The sequence below is a fragment of the Pygoscelis adeliae genome, unplaced genomic scaffold (assembly GCF_000699105.1).
Source record: "Pygoscelis adeliae isolate BGI_AS28 unplaced genomic scaffold, ASM69910v1 Scaffold186, whole genome shotgun sequence".
Lineage (NCBI taxonomy): Eukaryota > Metazoa > Chordata > Aves > Sphenisciformes > Spheniscidae > Pygoscelis > Pygoscelis adeliae.
This window is the reverse complement of record NW_008825071.1, coordinates 2,579,888-2,602,310: the sequence shown is the minus strand read 5'-3', so window position 1 is coordinate 2,602,310 and position 22,423 is coordinate 2,579,888. Positions and strand designations below refer to the sequence as shown.

Genomic DNA, 22,423 nt, shown 5'->3' with positions numbered 1-22,423 from the left:
CATCATCAGTAATAGCTCAAAGGGTAGCAGCTGGATTGCTGGGAACCACATCCCTCGTCGGTGGTTATTTTTACCAAGAGTTTCAGTAATATCATCTCAGTGCAGCCTTAGTCATGGGCCTGGGTTCCAGCACACTAAATGTTTCACAAATCCAGCATCAAAATGTAGAGTCCAGTGATGGTTCCTGCCCCTAACAGCTGATGTGCTATCTGTGTGACAAATGACAACAAGCAGATGAAGGCTGGAGGTAGAGTCCACTGGAATAATGAAATTAAACTCATAAAAATGACAGACAGGTCTCTTGGCTCTTCATCACTTCAGAAATTTGCTGTCAGCTGTTTTGGTAGGCATTGCAAGAAACTGTTTGTGAAGGAGAGGTTTGAAAAAGTGGGTATCACAGAGAGTTCTTCCCCAGTGTGAGAAGCAATATCAGAGAAAACCCAAAATGCTCACATGGGCATTTAACAAATGGAAAGAAATGTTGAAATCACTGTCCAGTTTGATGTAGGCATCAGTTTCTGCATAAGGACTAAGAGCTGCCAGGTGAGAACAGGCTATGAAGAGCCTTGACAGTGAAGAAAAGCAACATCTCCTTGATAAGCCACAGAAGGGATAACAAGAAAACATGCAAAGAGAAGAGGTCAGCTCTGCTGAGAAGGACCTGGGGGCTCCTGGTGGACAGCAGCTGGGCATGAGTGCGCTCTGGCAGCAAAGGCGGCCAAAAACATCCTGGGCTGTATCAACAGGAGCAAAGCCAGCACACCGAGGAGAGTGATTATCCCTCTTTACTCAGTGCTCATTAGACCGCATCTAGAGTACTGCATCCAATTTTGCCCCCCCCAATACAGGAAAGACATGGACAAACGAGCAATTTCAGCAATGGGCCACCAAGAAGGTCAAGGGGCTGAAACACTTGCCCTGTGAGAAAAGGCTGAGGGAGCTGGGTTTGTTCAGCCTCGAGAAGAGACAGCTTCAGGGGAACCTAACAGAAATCTGCAAGTACATATAAGGAGGTCATCAACAAGATAGACCCAGGCTTTTCTCTCCCATGCATGGTGCGAGGATGAGAGGCAATGGATGTAAGTCAATCAAGAGAATTTCAGAATGGATATAAGAAACAACTTTTTCACCATGAGGACAGTCAACCAGCGAAACAGGTTGCCCAAAAAGCTTGTGCAGTTTCCATCTTCAGTGGTTTTCAAGATCCAGCTGGATAATGTCCTGAGCAACCTGGCCTGACCTCAGAGCTGATCCTACTTTGAGGAGGAGGTGGGACTACAGATCTCCTGAGGTCCCTTCCAACCTGAATTAGCCTTAGATCCTAAGACTATGAAGGTGAATGAAAGCCAAGGTAAAGATGTGGTGGGAAGATAAGACAGGGTACTCCTTTGATTCCCATATTGCTGTTCCTAGCACACTGAACTAATACAGGTAACACTCTTCAACACCTTCCCATATCTACACTTCTGTACAGTGTCAGACACAACCTCTCTTTTAAACAAGAGACAGACAGTCTATAGAACCAGTAGCTGTGGTAAGTATCCTCACTCAGGTTTTACTTGGGGAAATAAAAAGCTAAGAATAGCCAGAGAAAGAAAGCACTGAATGTGTTTGGAAAATTCATTTCCTTGAAAGGCTGAGCACACAGATCCAGTTGTGCTCCAGTGAAATGGCATGTGTGTCTGAGCATCTGTTTACTATACCATATGATGAAAAAGCCACTATGTTACTCATTTGCAGTTTACTGGTATGTAAGCTGCTTATTTTTTAGACCTGGACTTAAAAGTCCACAAAATTAAATTAGGATAGGATAGCATTGGATATACCAGTTTTCATCACTCGTCTTCTGTTTTTGAGGTATGCCTGAGTTTTGGAGAGCTGCTGTTTCAATCATTACTCTCAGACAACACGTTCCTTGCTTTCAACACTACCCCCCACCCCCACACCGAGACTGATGGTAATACTTTAAAGTGCAGAATTGCTTTAATTGCTTCTGGTCATAATTTTTGTGGTCACTCATACTTCTTGATTTTTCAAAAGGAGATCAAGAGTAGATGTGCACAGTATAAAGTCTGGGAAGACTTTCTGATTAATTTAGAAAAAGACTTTTGCATCACTCTCAACGTTTTTTTGCCTTAAACCTACTCTCCTTTTCTGTGTCTTTCTCCTCTTCCCCCTGTTGGCTTTCCCCCCTCCCCCCCCCCCCCATCTTGTTTAAACTTTCTCTGTTTGGCCCCAGACTTTTTCATATTGCCTCCAATGCCCAAAGTACAGCTCTCCTCTCTTCTACCTTCCTCTTACTTTGTCTTATCTCAGTGTTTTGTTTTTTCTTGTATCCAGCCTCATGTGACTGTCCATCCACTCTCTCTCTCCCCTCATTTCTGAGCCTCTATTTTCTTCTTTCCTTCCCGTGTTTTCAGGCAATTGTCTTTAGTTGAGAATGGGAAGTCCTGTTTACTCTCCAGATGCTTGCTTGTTGACTTTCTTTACCCAAGTGTTAATTAGTAAAACTGGCTTGGATCAAAGATTTTGCAAATAAAGTTTATGGTTTGTCAGATTAAACTCTTATTGCTTATAACAGCCATTTTGAAAGTTTCCTCTGCTTCAGCCCTGCAAGGCGCTGATCACTCTCAGTTGGATCCCAGGAAGTACAGAGATCTCTGACCTGAAACTATTTAGGCATTTAGGTTATGTTTGACTGAGCACAGGAACTATCCCATTGATTTAAATGGGACTACTCGCAAGTTTAAAGCTCAGCGTGTGCTTCAGTACTTTGCCTCGCTGGGGCCAGAGGGCTCAGGTTCCTAGAGCTTCAGTACCAGCACTGGCTACAAACGATACGAGATATAACATCCTGATGAGAGAAGACTTGATGATCAAGTGATTTCTAATCCAATCGTGCAGCTTAGTGCAGCATCTCTGCAATGAAGAAGATATTTTTGCCTTCTTTCCATGACTATTCGACACTAAAAAAAAAAAAAAAAAGGAGCTTCACAATGTTCTGCAGAGTATACAGACAAACCTGAGATGATAAACGGCACTGTAAAGGTTTTATTGACATTCATTTAAGATGATCTACGTAAGTCACCCATAAGAAATTCAACCTTCCCAAAGTCATGCCAATAAAATGTTTATGCTACACCACCATCTATTCTCTCTTGTACCTCCACATGCATACACACACATTATATATCTTCAATTACAGTAAAACTAATTAGACAATAAATCACAGTTGAGGCTGTACCTCATTTGTTCAGACATCCAAGTTAAATTTACATACTAATGCTTGCGTATTTGCCTTTAATAGATGCACTATTAGAAAGTAAACATAATAAATGAATAACCATTTAAGCATGGAGTTACCTAATCTTGATGAAAAATATCTGAAAATGTAGCAGCCAGTGAATCTATTTACTTTTTTATTGGAAAATAAAGCTAATCACAGACTAAGAAGATAAATATAAATTATATGGAGTAGCATACTAATGATGGATCAGACAGACCCACCCTGTGCAGTGAACGTAATAAGATCAAACTGTTTGAAATTGCTGGCTTATATATTAGATGCTCTCCTTCTCAAGCATGGAATAAAGGATATAGACTAAGACGGTTTAATTTGCAAAAGTTTCCCCTTAGACCTGCCAGTGCATTTTATTTTCGGCATCTTCTAAAGCTTCAGGACAAGCTAAGTCTCGCAGCAACCATCAAGTATGTGAACAGGAAAGATGCACAGGGATGATGACCGTCTCAGAAAACTGAAAAGTGCACAGTAAGGTAAAAAAGTGGTACTGTGTAACTGCGTGACCAAGAAGGCGCAGTGAATAGTGCAAACTGGGCTACTGGATAAATCCTTTGTCATTAGAATAGGGGCTTAATCCCTATGGCACACTGAGCAAAGGCAAACGTGAGGCCCAGCCTTTGCTGTCTTGCACAGGAGAAAGATGAGCTGACTTTGATTTCCTTTCCCGTATAATGAATCACTTTTTTCCACCCAACTACATCTTTCTGAAGATACACTTTTTCTCATCTCTGCTAACCTTGACTGTTCACTTTTCAAAGCAGAAACAGTGTCCTAGGTTAGGGCCACATACATCATTCTGGCTAAAGCTGTGTGGGAGGTGAGCAGTGTCAATTCAAGCTGCTTGTCAACCCTCCTCACTCCACTGCCAAAGATTACTAGCCCCTCAGGTCTCCCAGCAGAGCTGCTCTAGGAGCTTTGTCTATCCTGGCGCCATCAGAATGATCCTGATTAGAAAGTCTGTTGTTTTGAGTATTGAAGCTAACAGGTTATTATGAAGGAACTGAGTTTGGAGAGACTGCATGTGCCAGCAGATACAAGGAAGGAGCAGCCCCCGGAGATGATGGAAGGGGGTGGTAAAAAGTAGGTGGTGCTAGGCTTATTGCAGATATTGCAGAAATGAAGGAAAGAAGAAGAAAGCAACTCCCATAATCTGACAGAGGGAATCTGATCCAGGTTCCCTTTGTACCAGTGCTTCCCTTAGAACATCGTGAACATGCTTCTGCTTGACCTCAGTCCGGGCCACAGGGTTCATCTGCAATCGAAATAAATAATTATTTAAAACAACAGCAGCCACAGCCGCCAGCAGCATCAAATGAAAGTGACTTTGCAAGGAGAGAATGCATCAACAGTCAATTGACATGACATGCCACTTGCTCGCTGTGGCAGCGAAATGATGGAGGTTCCAGGAACCATCCTGCCGCCAGAGCCCATTCATCTTAATCAACACCTCTGGGGACACCGCACTTCATCTGAACTGTGAGTGCCTTCCTTCCCTAAACGTCGTTTCATTTTTGTACCTTTGCTTGAGAGTTGTCAGTCCATGGACACATCTTGTTTTTGTAAGAACGCTGGCTCAGCATGAACCGGAAAGTGATTACATGCAACTATGCTCAGACACCTGACGAACACAGATGTAACAGAGTGTACTAGATCAGATCCAAGCCATTTGTTTTATTACATTACACCTTGCAGGTGCTTAGTCTTTCCTGCCCTGTCCATCCTCAGCCTTTCATTTCACAGCCTAAGCAGAAGCCCTGCATAAGTGATTGAAGGCAAGTTACCAGCCTCTGATCCCCCACACTGCTGTGACTTGTGTCAAATTACAGCTAGAGTGATTTGGTAATCCAAATCAATGCAATAATCTGATCTGTGGGGAGCAGCACTCTAACACTGCTGTGCTGAGTGGCCACAATGGCACAAGCACTGTCAGCTTTTCCCAGAAGCTTTTTGACCTACTGAAGCCTACACGCATATATTGAGCAACTGATGACACAGGGAAAAATCTGACACATTCAGGCTGTTAAAAGGCACAAAACATATACTTTAAGTCCCAAGAAACTGCTCCAATTAAATTCCATTTTTGAACAAGAGTATGTTTAGCCCAGCTATTATTAAAGGTTGCTGCTATGTAGTGTGGACTTCATGCATTTGAAGAACATTTTAATGAACAGAAAGAAAAATATTTATGTTGGTGGATAATATTCAGATTATAAGAAAGGATGGGAGGAGTATCCAAAGGTTGAGAGGTCTATCTCAGTTAAGTACATAAAGCATGGACATTTACCCAGGCCTTCTGAGGCTGCAGGATTCAATTTGTCTAATGAAAGGCTCTCAAAACACCTGGTCTGCCTTGGTTCAGTTCAGTCAGGCTGAAAAGTACTGCATGGACTTGCATGTAGAAAATTTGACACTTTTTTAATATCCATTGAGATTTCTTACAACATCAACACTGGAAGACAGGCTAAAAGTTTTCTTCCAAATACAATATGAATAAATCAAAATCATGTGATTCATTAATTATGACTCTTTAGAAAGTAGACAGCTGCAGAAGGTCTGCTAACTTGGTTTTACAGCATACCTGAAAAATACCACAGAACAGAAAGAAAGAAAAACTGGCTTACTAACCCCCCATCACCCGAGATCTTATGGTATCACCAAAGATTATTTCACAGTATTCTCATTCGAAGGGTCATTAACCCTTTAAAAAGCAATGCCAGTATGTACTAGAAGTATGTACAGTATTGAGCTCAAAAAAGCTCAATGTAAGATACCAGATGAAAGCTGGATACAGACTTCGTTTTAAACAAAAAACCAAGCTTGCCTCTAGTCTCTTATATTCAAAGACAGAGTTGAAAAATATAAACTAAGAGTTAGGGAGAATTATTCTACCAAAACTGAACATGGGACATTGTTGTGGTTTAACCCCAGCCGGCAACTAAGCCCCACACAGCCACTCACTCCCCCCCCAGTGGGATAGGGGAGAGAATTGGAAAGATAAAAGTGAGAAAACTTGGGGGTTGAGGTAAAGACAGTTTAATAGGTAAAACAAAAGCCGCGCACACAAGCAAAGCAGAACAAGGAAACCATTCACTACTCCCCATGGGCAGGCAGGTGTTCAGCCATCCCCAGGAAAGCAGGGCTCCATCACGCGTAATGGTTACTTGGGAAGACAAACGCCATCACTCTGAATGTGTCCCCCCCTTCTTTCTTCTTCCCCCAGCTTTGTAGGCTGAGCATCACGTCATATGGTGTGGAATGTCCCTTTGGTCAGTTGGGGTCAGCTGTCCCAGCTGTGTCCTCTCCCAGCTTCTAGTGCACCCCCAGCCTATTCACTGGTGGGGTGGGGTGAGAAGCAGAAGAGGCCTTGGCTCCGTGTAAGCACTGCTCAGCAATAATGAAAACATCCCTGTATTATCAACATTGTTTTCAGCACAAATCCAAAACATAGCCCCATCCTACCTACTATGAAGAAAATTAACTCTATCCCAGCCAAAACCAACACAGATATCCAAGTTGGGTGTGTGTATGTATGTGTTAAAAGGGAAAGGAAAAAAAAAAGAAAAAAAAAGGAAAAAAAGGAAAGAATGTCCCTAAGAAATGCTTGATACCAGAGCAAAAATCTGTTTCTAAAACATTGGCCATATCCTTTCATTAGAAGAGAGAAAGAAAAGACTGAAAATTATCCATCTTTCCACCTCTGCTGCGCCTCTCCCATACCCCTCATTCTCCCAGTCTGTATACTTTTCATTGGGCTATTTGTTGGGATACGACAACTGCCAACACATTAATATGATAAAGCAGTAGGTAATGGCCTGGTAATATTACTCCAGTCTTTCCCTTTGATTGAAGTTAGAGCACAGTGGCAGCTGACAATTTTTTTTCCTTGAAGTCGCCCACCTATTGCATCATACCTCCTGATTCATGTTATTACTTCAAAATGTATTTCAGCCAGCAAGCCTCAACTTCATGACTCTCTCTACATCAGTTCTGGGTTGTAGAACTTTTCTCCTTGTTCCAAGCTGAACCAATGCCAGCTGAAACCAACACTGCTCAGCAAGAAGAAATGCTTAAAGACCTACCAAGACCTTGTCACCAGTCTCCTATTGATGACACAGACAGTTACCCAGCAAAACAGTGCAAAACCATGTGCTCCCAGTGACTCCTGCTCAGCTGTTACCAAACAGCATCAATTTAAAAAAAATTTCTTTCACTTTTAGCTTCCTAGAAACCGTGTCCTTTCCTCTCAGCCTTCCACAGTAACCTATGCCTCTGTCATCTTCAGATCAGTTCACTACACCTGACTTTATCTGAAGCTGAACATGAAAATGATACGCAACTTAGAGAAGCCAGACAGCCCTCTCTTTGGCTCACCTTCAACATCAGACCATATCATTCTGACAATCTGGGCCTTTCACCAAAACCCCAATCTACTGCTAATATCAGTTTGAGGCTTGGATCCACAATTTTAAAGCAAGCAAGAAATCTCATCTTGGTTCCATCAGAGATCAGATCGCAATCTATAAGCCAAGTCACAATCCGTACTCCTCAGGAGCAATGCCAATCAGAAAGATATGGGCTGAAAAGGAGACTTGAGCACTCCTTATTGAAAAGAAGAACAAACATTCTGCAGGAAATCAGGGAAACTCACAGGCAGACCCACCCTCAGGAACAGTGGCAAAAACCTGTCTTCTTTCTGTAAGTGATAACTACAATCTGAATACCTCAATGCCAGTATCACAAAAAAAAAACCACCCCAAACAAAAAAATCAAACCAAACCAACAACAACCAAAAAAACCTCACCAAAAAACCCCAACCCCCAAACCTATCCAAACACCATTTTGACTTTTTGACTCTACCAGAGGTGTGCCAGAATTGCCATGAATTAAAAAATGGATGCTGCTACTGATTTCATGTGGAGACTGCTCAAATATCATCTGAGCATTATCACTGTTGATTTCCCCTTTTATATTTTCAATTCTTAAAAAACATAATCAAGCTGTACACAATCAAAGCAAGGAAAATGGTAAAAGGCAGCAGCAAAAAGCGTTTTGCTGCTTTAGTACCTCAGACTTCGTCAAGCATCTACACAGCCATGTCAGCTCAACTATCCCAAAGTGATACCCCCAAAGTGAACCTTCCTGTGCTCGTGCTGAAGAGTATTAAGGAAGTAGCATTTCCACTCAATCCAGTTATGCTTGATTACTTTGCAACTACAAAAAGTACGACAAGGTTTCCAACTACAAAAATCACCTCAAGTAGAGGAGTTACAAAAGAAATACAAGCTGAGCCTGCACTCTCCCCCGACTATCACCTGTAGGAAAGAGCTGACACATTGAAGATGGCGAGGCACATTCACAAAGCATTTTGCCAAAGTTTGACAATGCAACTCACATTGACTTCAATGAATGTAGAGTGAAAACAATGGGAAAAATTGGGAATGTATTACAATATTTGAATGCTCAGCATCAAACACATTTTTATAATGAAACAGAACTATGGACACAATTCAAGAACACCCAAACCAGACACAGGCCTAAATCAATCCCTATTCTGGATAAATTTAGAAGTTAAATATGTGCTTAAGTATTACTCAGAAAAGAGATATTCACTGGGTATCAGCAGCAACTCACATTATCTGGCTGATATCATCAGAAGCTGAATTTTATTGCATTATATCAGAGCATCATGACAGCTGGAAAGCTGTTGCTTTAAAACCTAATCTGTTAATGGCACAGAATTTTAATTACGTGATATTCTCTAGGGCTACACACACTTCTTACTGACAGAAAGTTATTATCATATATATATATTATTTTACCTGGAATTTTATTTTTTGCCAAATGTGAGGCACAATAAACTGCTTCAAGAAGCGTTCATCTTCACTCCAGAACAGTCGGATGTCAGGGATATCGTACAGGATCATGGCCAGCCTCTCCAAACCCAAGCCAAATGCCCAGCCAATTTTATCCTGCGCACCAGCTGCAATAAACAAACAAACAAGATAAAAATTCAAGAGCTTAAGTTCAGAACATGAAAAACTGCTGATAAAATGTTCACCTATTTACCAAATAATAAAAAAAAAGAGTGAAGTGGCAAGACAGAAAAGCCTACAAGTAACTGCCAAATGAAAGATCTAAAGGCTATAGGACAGAACATACATCCATCAAAAACTGCAGCAAGATGGGGCCTATCACTGAGTCCAGGAACTAAAAGTGGTAATAAAATAAAGCCGCACCCTTGGCAATTTGCATCCAAAGTTTCAGACAGACTTTGAGAAATGCTGCATAATGCTATACACTGCTCCCCTTTACTATCCTTAGAGCTGAGCACTTCACACCTGACTCAGTTGTGTTTTATAAGGCATGTAAACATGAATTTCCTGTTCAGAATATTTCACTTGGGTTGACAGACCAGGGCAAGCCTATGCAGCACTAACTTCATTACCAACAACTGAGAGGATCAAAATTGCCTCCTTCAAGGCACCTAGAAGAAACAGAGCAATGGGATGTGAGGCGCTGTTGCATTAGCATCACACCTCCAACCAGGGAACTCCCGGGCTGCTGCCCCTGGGACAAGCCACTGCTCCCACATATGCAAGTCACTTATGCAGCACTAAATATAAAAAGACGAGAATATTTAATACAGTAGAGCTGTACAGATATTAACGATGCAACATTTCTGTCAGGAAAGTAAATATTCATACCTTCCTTCATTTACAGGGCAGGAGCACTGAGTCATTAAACAGGGATTTTTTTCAACACCATGTTTAGCCATCGTCCTACTGATTTTGAAACAAGCTGAGAGCCCAGCAGCTCTGGCAAAGGCTCAGAGCTTTTTAAAACTTAAACAAATGCCTAAACACACACACTTATGCTGAAAGGATGCGTGCACGTGTGACAGACTTGACTCTTCACCATCAGCACCGGCAGTGTGCTCCTGAGTCATATAATATCCCTGTACATCTCACAGCTACCCAGCTAGACCAAGGCCATACCTGCCTCCCCCAGTATTAATTTAAACTCTAATTTTTTTGAAGCTTTGAACTCAGCAGCTTCCCCGCCATCATGCAGGTGGCTGGAGGCAGAATTCTTCTTTCTGACCCGTCTCTGCTACCAGAAAGGAGGCAGCTCCTGTTATTTGGGCGTTGATGACATCCTGAGGTATGCTGTCACGTTCAATGCCGAGACGAAACAGTCCAGAGTCCTGTTTAAATAAAGCCAAGCATAACAAGCTTGGGAAAAGAGACACAATCATCACTTTGATTCTTTTAATTAATTTGAACCTGCCTATTTACCTGGAATACTAAGTCACCAGCAGAACCCATCCGAGCCTCATCTGCTATCTCAGAAGTATTGCACTGCCACAGGAATTTGGTCAACTTTATAAAAGTACTCCCCAGAGGAGTATGGATATTTTGCCTTGTCCCTTCTCCTGTGCTCATAGGCAAGATTTTGCACTTTCTGACCTTTGAAAGCAGACAGTTTATCAAGTGAATTGTGGAAGTCCTAAGAAATAGAGGACTGGGTGTGAACTCAAAAGGAACCTCATGGCAGAGCTGTTCAAACTAGTATGCTTAGACCAACCAACAGACTCTAAACTAACCTGACCTTGGAAACCTACAATCCATGCTACATTACATGAAGAACTGTATGATTTGCTGCTGTTGATTGAGTTTTTACAGAAAGGATAGTAACTACACAGAATGTATTGAAATTTGTGTTTGGGAAAGATTTTGAGCTTCAACTTTAAGTGTAAACTATAAACTGTTTCTTTTCCAAGCTGAAAGTACTATTTCTCTTCATATTCCAGTATATAAAAGTAATTATATTTTTATGGCTATGAAGAAGGGAATATAATTCATTGCAATGGTGTTGCTTCCCCAAACTTCCAGCTTGTCTGTCTTAGATCATCAACTCCTGCCTCAGTAGTAAAACTCCTACTCATTTCAAAAGTGCCAGACTTTCATATATGTATGGACATTACTGTAGACTGATTAACACAATCCAGAGGTGAAGTCGAGCACCTGGAGCAATATCCATGAGGGTTCTGAACGGCCACTGCTTAATCTCAACAGCGGTATTAAACCTGAAACCTAAAGATGCCAGGTTAAGCATCAGTGTTAATTAATTCACTGATGCTCATTTAAGTGTACATGATAGGGGATGATGATCCTCCTTCCCCACATTACTGATGATTACTGATAGAATGGACAGGGAGAAAAAACCTGATATGACAGAAGATCAGCAGAATGGGTGTATATTCTGACAGGCAGAGCTCTACATTTAAGATTTGTACTTTTTTATTATTTTGATATAAGAATGGTTTTCGTTGCAACTCTTTGCTCATGCTTTGAGGTTAATGTACAATATTTATACCTAATTGATTTGCTATGCATTTTAATTCTGCAATGAATGCTTTTATTTTATATCAGCAATTGGGGTTTTTTTTGACTGGGACGCATCATGCTTTTTTGCACTATGTAGCAGACAAAAAATTATTTAACCAGCAGTGTGCCTAGCAGCTCAGAGCATTGTCATCTGAGCTATGAATAAACACGTAGTCGCAGAACTAGTCTTTTGGATGATCCTTGTACAATTATCAGCCTTCAGACCACAAACTTCTCAAATGTCTGCAGTCAAAGCCGTACCACTGAAGAATTCCCTTTGCTCAGAGGGGAGAAAAAAAAGAAAAGAAAAGAAAAGGGAAAATGCAGATAACTAGAATTCCTCCTCAAATCAGCACTGGCAAAACTCCACTGCACTCCACATCTTCATTTATTTTGTCTCTGATCTCTTCTCCAGCTTCCTTGTTGGAAAGCTCCAAGTCAATGCAGCATTTAAAGATATGATTGACTTAAAGGATTTGAAGAATTACCTTGGGGAACTCAACAAGACTAAAGCACACCCTTAAACTTATTTCTGACTGGAAATAACCAGATGGCTTAAAAGTTAAACTTGCAGCTAACCACTCTGTTGAGTGAGAGCAACCCAAAGCTTTTCACAGCACGTATATATGTTTAAATACACTGAATTTTGGCAAGTAGTATGCAAAGAAGTCAAGTGAATGTGAGTCCACATGACAGAATGAACACAGAATAGTTTTCAACGTGGCAAAAAAACAGGTTGAGGTTCTGACGAGGAGATCTGGCCAAAGCAGCAGATTCCAGAGACCTGGTGGGGCAATCATAGCATCACTGCTTGAAATAACACAGCCCAATGGATAAAACTTTCCTGACACACGAGCTTTCCCCAACTGGTCCTCAAAGGTTTGTACACTGCCAGGCTCCTACTGCCTCACGTGAAAAACTTGACTACCCACCAGGAGAAAATTGGTGGAAGCTTTGCATGTCAGGTAGCCAACGATGGAAAAGGAAAGGATAAAACAGTTTGACTGGCTTCCCACACTGGGGGCTGAGACAATCCAATCTGACTCCAGGAGAAGGTTGCATCGTCGCAACTGTGTCTTACAGGGGAGCTCAAGAGTCTTTATCTTCCTTGAGAAGTCATCTATCTGTCCTGCTCTTAAGCTTCCAGCCCAGATGAATCAGTTTACACTTAAATGTAGACCAATCAAGCCATTCTCCAAAAAACATTGTTAAATGAAAGCTAAATTTGATCAGCCAGGATGGGAAGCTTCGTAACTACTCACTGAGGCATATATAATGACCTGCCAGAACTCATGGATTACCACTGAATCCTCAGAAATACCCACAGACAGAAACATTTACCTTCTCAAGAAGCGTGACGCAAGACATTTTGCACTGTACAAGATCAAGACATTTTGCAATGTAGTGTTAGGAACAGGCTGGCAAAACTTTTTTGTTATACACTTCAGTCACACTTATTTTTATATTTCTGCTGGCTTTTATTTAACAATTTTCGCTACGCCTGTAAAACTGCCAATAAAGAAATCTTTCTTTCAATAGAGCATAAATTGGTTCTTTGAATTGTTATACTCAGCAGTTACCGAGAAGTGAAAGAAATTAAATTTTGATCTTGGATTGGGACAAAGTCAGGAGCATACAACAGCCCGCATACAAGGTGTTCTTCACAAAATGCCCAAAAATGAATATACACAAAGTGTGTGTAGCTGAAAGCTGGGATGAGTTCCAGAAGCAAAGACCTGAATTTGATCTCCCACTTTCAGTCCAAACCATGGCTGTCAGTGGAGCAAATTCAGGAAACTAAAACAGTGGGAAGAGGGGTGAACAGATTCTCAAGGATACACAGACTACACATCAGGTTTTATAAAACAAATCAGTGCTTTAAACTGTGTAGAAAGTAAGTTATAGACATAATGAACATGTGACTTGACATAAAACATCAGAAATTCCTGAAGCAAAGACCTACGCCCATGTTTGAGCTCTATGTGATTAATGGACAGCTTATGAACAAGACTTTGAAAAACAGCTTCTGCAAAATAAATATTTACTTATAGCTAGAGACAAGGAATGCATATTCTACATGAGGGCCACAGCAGTGAGGTAAACCATGTTTACCCATGTTAAAAATAAGCCATTTTAAATTATTTCCTACTTCAGATAAAACTCCCTTATGTTGGGAGTCAAAGGTTTTACATGGGAAAAAAAAATACTAAGGTGTCAGTCTAATACAGAAGAGCTTCCGAAAGTGCAAGGTCAGGTGGCTGGGATGTTAAGCAACTGAGGCCAAAAAGCTTACTGAGGTTTCCTTCTGAACTGCTCTCTTCAGCAAAAGCAAAAATCAAAATGTCATATTATTCTCTAACTCTGTTAAATTGATGCATTCAGGCTCCTGTGTGCAATTCAGTTTAAATTACCTCCCAAAATAAGGACTTGGCTGTCAGACTATGCATGCTAAGTAAGCCACTCCTCAAGAACTCAAAGAAGAAGTAAACATTCAATTATGCTTATTCTATGGAAAAAGAACTTATCTTTCTAAATCTCATATGTGGAGTAATTTTCTAACAATAATAGTCACTTTGAGACCACGACTTTGTCTCCTGGGTCAGACTGATCTGTTCTGTTTGCTCCACTTGAAAACTAAGCAAAAGAACTTTAAAGGCTTTGATTGAGTTTTTAATATGTACGTTTATTTTTGTTCCATAATCAAAATAATTGGGTACATACTAAAGGAACAGCCTATTTAAAAAATTCCTACCCAGGAAAGCCATCTACCAGATTCAACTTTCTTCTAATATGTAATTAACATACATTTTACCATTTTACCAACATTTCGCCAGGCCAAATAGCTGGGAGGAAAACATTGATAGGGAGAAATGGATGACCAGAGCAGAAGAGGACAGAAAAACTCGATTAGCAAGAAGAGGAAAGAGCGAACGAAAGCAACAACAAGGAGGAACTTTCCCTATTTTTTCCCACCTCGGACTGATACTTTTAGTTTCCAATTCTTTTATCTTTCTGCTTCTGAAGTTATGAATTCCTCAGTCCTCCTCCCCTGCTCCTTTCCATCTTCCTACCTTTGCCTGAGTCCACTTCTCCCATTCCCACAAGCCCTCCTAAGCATTCACAACAAAATCAATGACAAAACCACCATTAAAAAGAATCTTACTTACAACTTCAGATATTTTTTCGAAGTTCATAACCATACACTGCAATAACATTCAACCTTTCAAATTATATAAGATGAAGTATCCACTTAACTCCCAAGAGCAATACAAGATATTAGTCATTAACTACAGACACTTTTATGGCATATAGTCTTCCTTTTTCGCTGTACTTCAGGCTACATATCTGAACAAATGGCTTGCTTAGCTTCTGAGGTTTTTTTCCTTTACCCCTGCATATCTCAAGACTGGACATTCTCCATGGAGGACAGTGTAATTTGCTGTCCTAATTTATGTCACAGAGCAAAAAATGAATTGACTCCTTGGGTCTATTTCCCCTGGCTCTGCCTGTAGGCTCCGGTACTGCTTTTTGTTCTGTGTATGTAAAAGCAAATTCCAATTCCTTTCATAATGTTTTGTTCATTCAGGCAAAGTTGGATTTTGAGGTTTTGTGTCTTTTAGTATCTTTTAATACCGTTAAAACTCCCTAGACATTGGGGCCATATAGATTTGAAAAAATAAAAGCTATAAAGAAATACATGAGGGGCTGCCACTTGGCAGAAAGACCAAGTTCTACAGTACAGTTCAAAATTTCAATTACGAACCTCATTTTTTCAGGGGTATAAGTACAGATGGACAAATTCACTCCATATATATTAATTGCCCCAGATGCAACTTTCTTGGCAAAATTTCACCAATACCAAAGTTGACTGTTTAGTGTTTTACAAAATGCTCTTTTCTTCAAGAACAACAGGCAGAGCAAGGAACAAGAACACAAAGACCATCACAATGTGATACAACCTTCAAGAGATTAAGACATCCTCAAAAGATACAGAGGCAGCAGTTTGTATCTGTACCTGTGTATCATAGCACAGGATGCTATTAGCATCTGTTTGATATTCCTGTTCAAAAATCAGAACAGCCAGAACACCTGTATATATTAAAAGGTTAAAAACTGTGTTCATTCAGCTGATAGCAGCACCGTCTCATGGTTACTCTGAAAGCCTGACACTGCGCAGTAAATTCAACTTTTACAGGCAGGGACTGACACCGCATTTTGTATTTCTACAGCACCTACCATAAAGAAGCCTTGGGCTCATGACTGGGATTCCTTGCCTCTAAAATATATAAAAATAATAGATAAGGTTTATGATTTAACAACTACACTCTTCTGCCACAAGCTCATTCGTTGGAAGAAACTCATGAAAAGCCTCATGATCACGTAGGCATCACTTGCCTTATAACTGGGGTTGGGATAATAGCCCTTCCTTTTCTAGAATGATTTAGGTAAGACACATAATAAATGTAAAACATTAAATTTCAAAATCTTTCTGTCAACAGTAATTCAGCATTCCAATGGTAAAGCTATAAAAAGATTTCTTACTGAAGTGCAGCATATATACTCTGGCACAATGAACTCCAACATAATCCCACTACAGTGTTTCGTAGCAGTTCTGACAAGGTTCCAGGTACACACAATTAATTTATTTCAAAAAATCACATGAAAGGTCCAGGTGTACCTAAACATATTGTCATACAGCACAGGCTGGAAAAAAATCTTTGTTCAGAAGCACTACTCCCAGTTCTCCTTTCTTCTTACTAGAGAACTACTCCACCAGTCCTGTGCTACAACACTTTGAAGGGTGTTTCTCAGTTTGCTCACAAAGAGCTCTTCGAAGTGTGACTGTCTTCCCAAGCTATGCCTGCTTATTGATCTCCCATCTGAAAAAATTCGACCATTGCATGTTCCTGGGCAAAATCATTTCTGTCAATAGGTCTCATGCTATTCAAAGACATGGATATGTTTTAAATATATAATTACAGGAAGTAAGTACTATATGAGATCAGACACTACCAAGCAGGGTTTAGCAGACAATGTTACAAAAGGACCCCTGTGCATTTCTCTCTACATTGCTCCTGAGTATAGTGTTTCAACCTGGCCACCTGCAAATATCTTTATCTGCACCTATAATACACCTGTGGATGCTCAACTAGTCTCCTGGTACATTTTGTACACAAGGCATGTGTAGGAGGGAAAGCATACAGCTGTAGCATTAATGGACACCTCAGGAAACTCAATTCTGTGCCTGAGGACAAGGCATAGTGAGCGATGACCTGTTCTCCTGCCTGGGCCTAAAATCTCCTGTTTCCTCTCTCATGCCCATGTTCCCAGAAACACCAAGGTGGAGCAAAACCTGAACTTACAAATGAGTTTCTTTAGCTTGTAGTGCACTGCTTGACTTCTGTGCAGCCACAACCCTTTGAACTGCATCACCTGGGAAAGGACTTGAGTTGTGCCTAACCCCGTGCCTGCTGAGTGACACTATGGAACGGCACTGCCGTGCCCAGCTCTCTTCTGGGGCAGGAACTAAAGGATTCACTCAAGGCAGAAGAGTTCTCCCTCCTACTCAGTTCATCTTTTGAAATTGTGCCTGGTTACTAACAACTTGATGGCTATTAATGTATTCTCTTTGGATTTTGGGAGGCTTCCAAGCAGAAGCAGAGATACCTGCAAGACGATGCTGAGCAGAAGCCTAATTCTGGGGGACACCATTGGCTACTTCACCACTACACATTGCTAGGTATCTGGTCTAAGCCAGTCTCTTCAGCTCTACTGTAAATGGGGAGAGAGAATCACAAATAATTGTTCACTCTATCATAAGACGTGTACAGACAAAACACTTAACTTTTAGACAGGTAAATCAGATTAGATGAATTTGACCCTATGTGCCCATTTCAGCTTCAATTTTTATCATGAAATAAGCATTCCTGTATAATTACAAGGAAGAGAACAAAAATCTTTCATCTCAGAGTAATCACCACATATTAATTTCTCTTTTGGATTTCTTTCTCAGATTTCTTTTAATTAGTTTCATCATTTCGAGTAAGCTTTTTCATGATTTAGGAACTCATATGACACAAATACAATGGAAATTACATTTTGAGTACTCTCCTGTCCTTATCTCCCTCTTCCTGCACTGCACAAATGCCTATAGCTACTTTTTAAAATTTATAATTTATTTCATTTATTTCAACTCATCTTATTCACCAGCAATAATACAGGATCACAGCCAGACCTTCATGCTTTTCTCACTTACAAGCAGAACATTTAGTTAGAGACTATTTTTAAAATTAACCCACCATCTCCATATGAAGCAGGTGACAATAAAATATTGAAGAGGAAGTAATTGTTCCTTAAAGTTCAAATTAACTCTTCTTCTTCTACTTTCTAATTTGTATGAAACTCCTAAGTGCTGGCAGCAGCGCGTTTATTTCTGAAAAATAATGATTTCTTAAAAAGTGACAAATTGTATTACAATTTGGCATACAGTGGTTGAAGGAGTTTCACACAATCCAGTATTAGCAGCTGCTACACTATTGCAGTTGGAAGAAATATAATATTGTGAAGTCCCATATAAACTATACAAGAAAAGCTTAGGAAAAGACACAAGGAGAGGTTTTGCTTGAAGTCCTTGAAATAATTTGTGGAAGCACCTTAGTTGTACATTTTGCAGAGGCTCCTTGCCCACTCTTGCCATGCAGCTGACAAGGCACGTAAAAGATGATGGAAACAGATGCAGAAGCAATAAAATATACAAGTGAAACAGATTATGCTTTGCAATCCTTGCTAGCAAAATGGCATGACTACAACAACCTTACAGTAAATGAAATCAATAGAAAAGGAAAAGAATCCTACAAGAACTTGCTTTTCCCTAAAGGACTAATATCTTGGCAAGATATCACTGCTATTTAATACGTCCAAAATTAAGTTTATACATAGTCTTTCAACGTACACTTTTAAATGCCCCTTTTATGCTATCTGTCTCTAATGACATTTCCTAGCAAAGCGTATCAATAGCAAAATGTCCCATTTTACATGCAAGGCCGTTTTCCGAGGTATGATGGGCATCCAGGGAAGTATATGCTTTGCTAAAATGAAAACCAAAATATTACCTTTTTAGAATTATTAGACAACAGCAATGTGTCCCCAACAGAGTGAACTGGCAAAACTTGTTTTTCTTTGGAAAGCTTGAAGAGATTCTTCTTAATGATGTACCTTTCCATCAGCAAAAAGACTGTGCCAGCACAATTCCAGCAGCAAGAAGTTGCTTCCGCTGGTATGAAGTACCTCTACACCACACCTATGCTGGCCGACCTCTCCTATACTGGGCTGGGGTGTGACACTCACATACAAGGTGTGTGTTACACTCGATTATGTAGTACACTAAGTTATTGATACACTGATGATGTCCAGCTGTTGCTGTACTTATGTGCTTATGCAAACATGTTAGCGTCCCAGACAAACTCTCGATGTATTACTGGAGTTACAGCTGGTGAGCAGAGTTATACCACTAACAGCCAGAAACAAAGGGAATGCTCATTGCAAAAGGATGGGCTACAGGATAACCCTGTAACTACCCTCTCCCTAGGTATATGTATTGTATAGAACAGTTTACTCCCTTACACAGGGACCAATAGCACAAAACAGAACGGCTTTATTTACCTTTGAAGGAGGAGGGAATTTCCTCAGAAAAGATATTCAAAGAAGGCAAAGACTGCCATATAAAACACTCCAACTTCCACAGCTGCTTGAAAAAAATCATGATCCTCCCACTATGTTCATATAAACTCTCAATTATATCTAATATTTTGTATGTGTAATAATTAGAGGTATATACACACAGAATTACTCTACAAAGTTTGTAATTATATTACACTGATGACTCATAAGAATGTGATGATATACAACAGAATATCTCAATTTTTCAGTTTTCAATTTAAAACAACCAGGAAATGGCCCACAAAAGTGAGCCTTAATACAACACTTGGTGTTTCAATGAAACATTCAGATATTCTGAAATGCTAGAATTAAGGCTGCCTGAGGAACAGTAAGATGCTCTCATCTTAGAAAAACATTACGATGCTGTCTTCAATGAGACAAACAAGCATTAATCTTTCCACAAGACTTTGTTCTGTTCAGCACAGAGAAGAGGCAATGGTTAATGATCCCTGCTTGCGTTCCTTGCATTGCTAAACACGTACACCCAAGTGCCTTACGCACGGAGCAATATTCAAGCAGAGCTCTGAAGACACATTATTTCTTTTATGAGCTTCCCAATGAAGCATTCAGTTCCACAATATTTAAATGCTTGAAAAATATTAAGGACTTCTTTTTCTTCTTCCACATGTCTCAGTGAGTTGAGGAAGTATTGCTGTCTCCTGTATTGCGGACTGGGAACTTGGGCACAGAGACTTTAAGATCAAAAGCATCTATTACTTTTGCTCCCAATCTGAGATACCTGGGACCTGATGTTTCTGAGCAGCAAGCATTACACAGTGTTTAATATGTTCAAAGTACACTCCCTATTACTACAGCTGCAACTGTGAGCACTCAACACTTCTGCAAATCAGACCCCAGGGTCTCAAGTCAGGCACTGAGACAACAAAAAGCACACAGTTAGCGGCCACATGCAAAAAGTTTGAGTTAGGAGATGTTCCTACACTCAACTAGGAACTTTTTCGCTCAGGAAGGAAGGCAGAGCAGTGTTTAAGCGCACAGACTGTCCTTTCCTGCTGTCATTAAAGGCACCCATTTCATGCTTTCCAACTACTGCCTTAGTGAGGCAGAGGCTTGCAAGAGCAGCATCCTCCACCCAGCAGTCCCAATTCATCCACAAAGGAATGATCATCCTGGAAACCGAATCAGATAGCGGTCCTTCACAGGAGAAGAAGTAAACTTAGCAATGTCCTTTGCCTCCTAAACTGCCCCTCCCTCCCCCCCTTTCTCCCCAGGACTCCGGCTTTCCAACCAAGAAGGTTTATCCCTCTCTCTTGCTGGGACGCAGCATGGACGTTTTGAGGGAGCAAGCCTCCTGTGTCCTGGAAAGGTGCTGATGACTGCCTACAGCCCTGGACTGAACTGCAGAGCCTGACTCAGCCCATGCCCAGCTCAGGGTGAATGCTGGACGAGTTCAGCTGACAGCAAGTCATGGTACCATTGAGCCCGCACTAACTGCGAGTTTCCAGAGGAAGCCAGAGATAAACTCCTGTGGATAAATGCGTCTGAACCCTTCACCTAAGTAGTGCTCTACCTTACTCACAGGCACAGCTTCCGAGAAAGAACGTACCATTTACCGAACACAGGCACATACCTCTTGTATGCCTTTTCTTCCCCCTCCCAAAACAACAGCCTCCTTCAATGAGCAGTCAAAACTGCAAATTAGGTGGGCTAAAGATGTAATTAGGCTTGACTAGAAGTTGACTGAAAACTACAGGAGTACGTAATCTGAAGCCCACTGAAGACAGAAAAAAACCCCACACAGACTTCAGTAAGGTATGGAAAAGTTCCTTCCTCACCAAACACCTCGTTCTGTGCACAGGGCAGGGGCACGGAAGACAGACCACTGTCTTGGCGGGGGAAGAGAGGCGTGCTCAAGTGTGTAATCGGGGGGTGTGTGTGCGTGAGTATCACAGCACCTCAGTGGGAAAGATCCGAGGTTCACTCAGTGAGCTTTGTATCTTCCTCATGGACTATATGAATGGAAATATTCTGATATACATACAACATAAATGAAAGGTTACTGCTTTGGTTACATGGTATCTTAATTTGCGGTTAAAATATTTAAATGAATTAACAGAGAAGACCATTTATCTGCTTTTCCTTCTAGAGTAATGGATATACTAAGAAAAAAAATTTCTCTTGCTCAGTTAAAAAACTGCAATTTAAACCCCCTTATTAAAGAGATTCCTTTCTCAAAAAAGGTCACCAGGTCTCTAACTAATGTTCCTTTTTCACAGTTGGTAATTAATCTGTTGTTACGCATTGAACTTAATTTTGGAAAGGTAATGCCACTGACACTTAAAGAAATGAATGATAAAAGAAATGTTAGACCCCCTAATTCTACAATTCCTATGTAATGACAATTAATGAAATTAATGAATTTTTTTAAGTGCTAGATAAAGGGGCTGCTGTGCTTTTAAGATTTACTCTCATGATCAAATTGTGTCTCTCATAGCTATCAGAAATATAATTAAAAGAAGACTCTTCCTAGAAAATAAACCTACAGATAGTTTTTAATTACATCTTGTTTCCTTTACAGTTTGAAAGTTGACAGCAATTGCTATAGAAACTTGTAACTGTGTCTGGTAAATTTTGCCCTGCACTCATTTAGAGAAGTCCATGTTGAATATCAGTCCCACTTGTCAATAGAGGAGAATCTGAAATATATTAACATTTAGTTTTACAGGACAGATACTAATTGGATTGTTATTTTGTCACTGTGTAAATTTTCAGTGACCTTTCCAAAAAAGAAATAACAAGTCAATAGAAACTGTTTCTTCTTGACTTTCTCCACCCCCTTTTTAATATTTTTTTTAAACAGCCATCTGAAGTTTCTTAATCCCTTTCCAGCTACACACAGTTTCATTTTTTTTCCCCTAAGGTAAAAAGGATAAGTAAGGCAGTTTTGTTCTTTTTTTACTTTGCATTTTACTTTAATGGAGGTTTTCTAAGTTATTTCAACTAACGTGTTCCATATTTACAGAAAATAACATCAGGTTTTCCAGCACAAAGTATC

General features: G+C 40.3%; 1 protein-coding gene across 4 annotated transcripts in view; it reads right to left on the bottom strand.

Annotated features, from left to right (window-relative positions):
- Positions 1-22,423, bottom strand: part of FARS2 (phenylalanyl-tRNA synthetase 2, mitochondrial) — a 246,633-nt gene that overhangs the window by 99,938 nt on the left and 124,272 nt on the right. For 3 of the 4 annotated variants that reach the window (XM_009326457.1, XM_009326458.1, XM_009326459.1), the window contains exon 5: positions 9,121-9,281. In XM_009326457.1, coding sequence (XP_009324732.1) covers positions 9,121-9,281 — 161 coding nt within the window. Of the gene's footprint in view, positions 1-2,246; positions 2,967-9,120; positions 9,282-22,423 lie in introns of those variants that run through there. The other variant, XM_009326460.1, reaches the window with a different exon arrangement.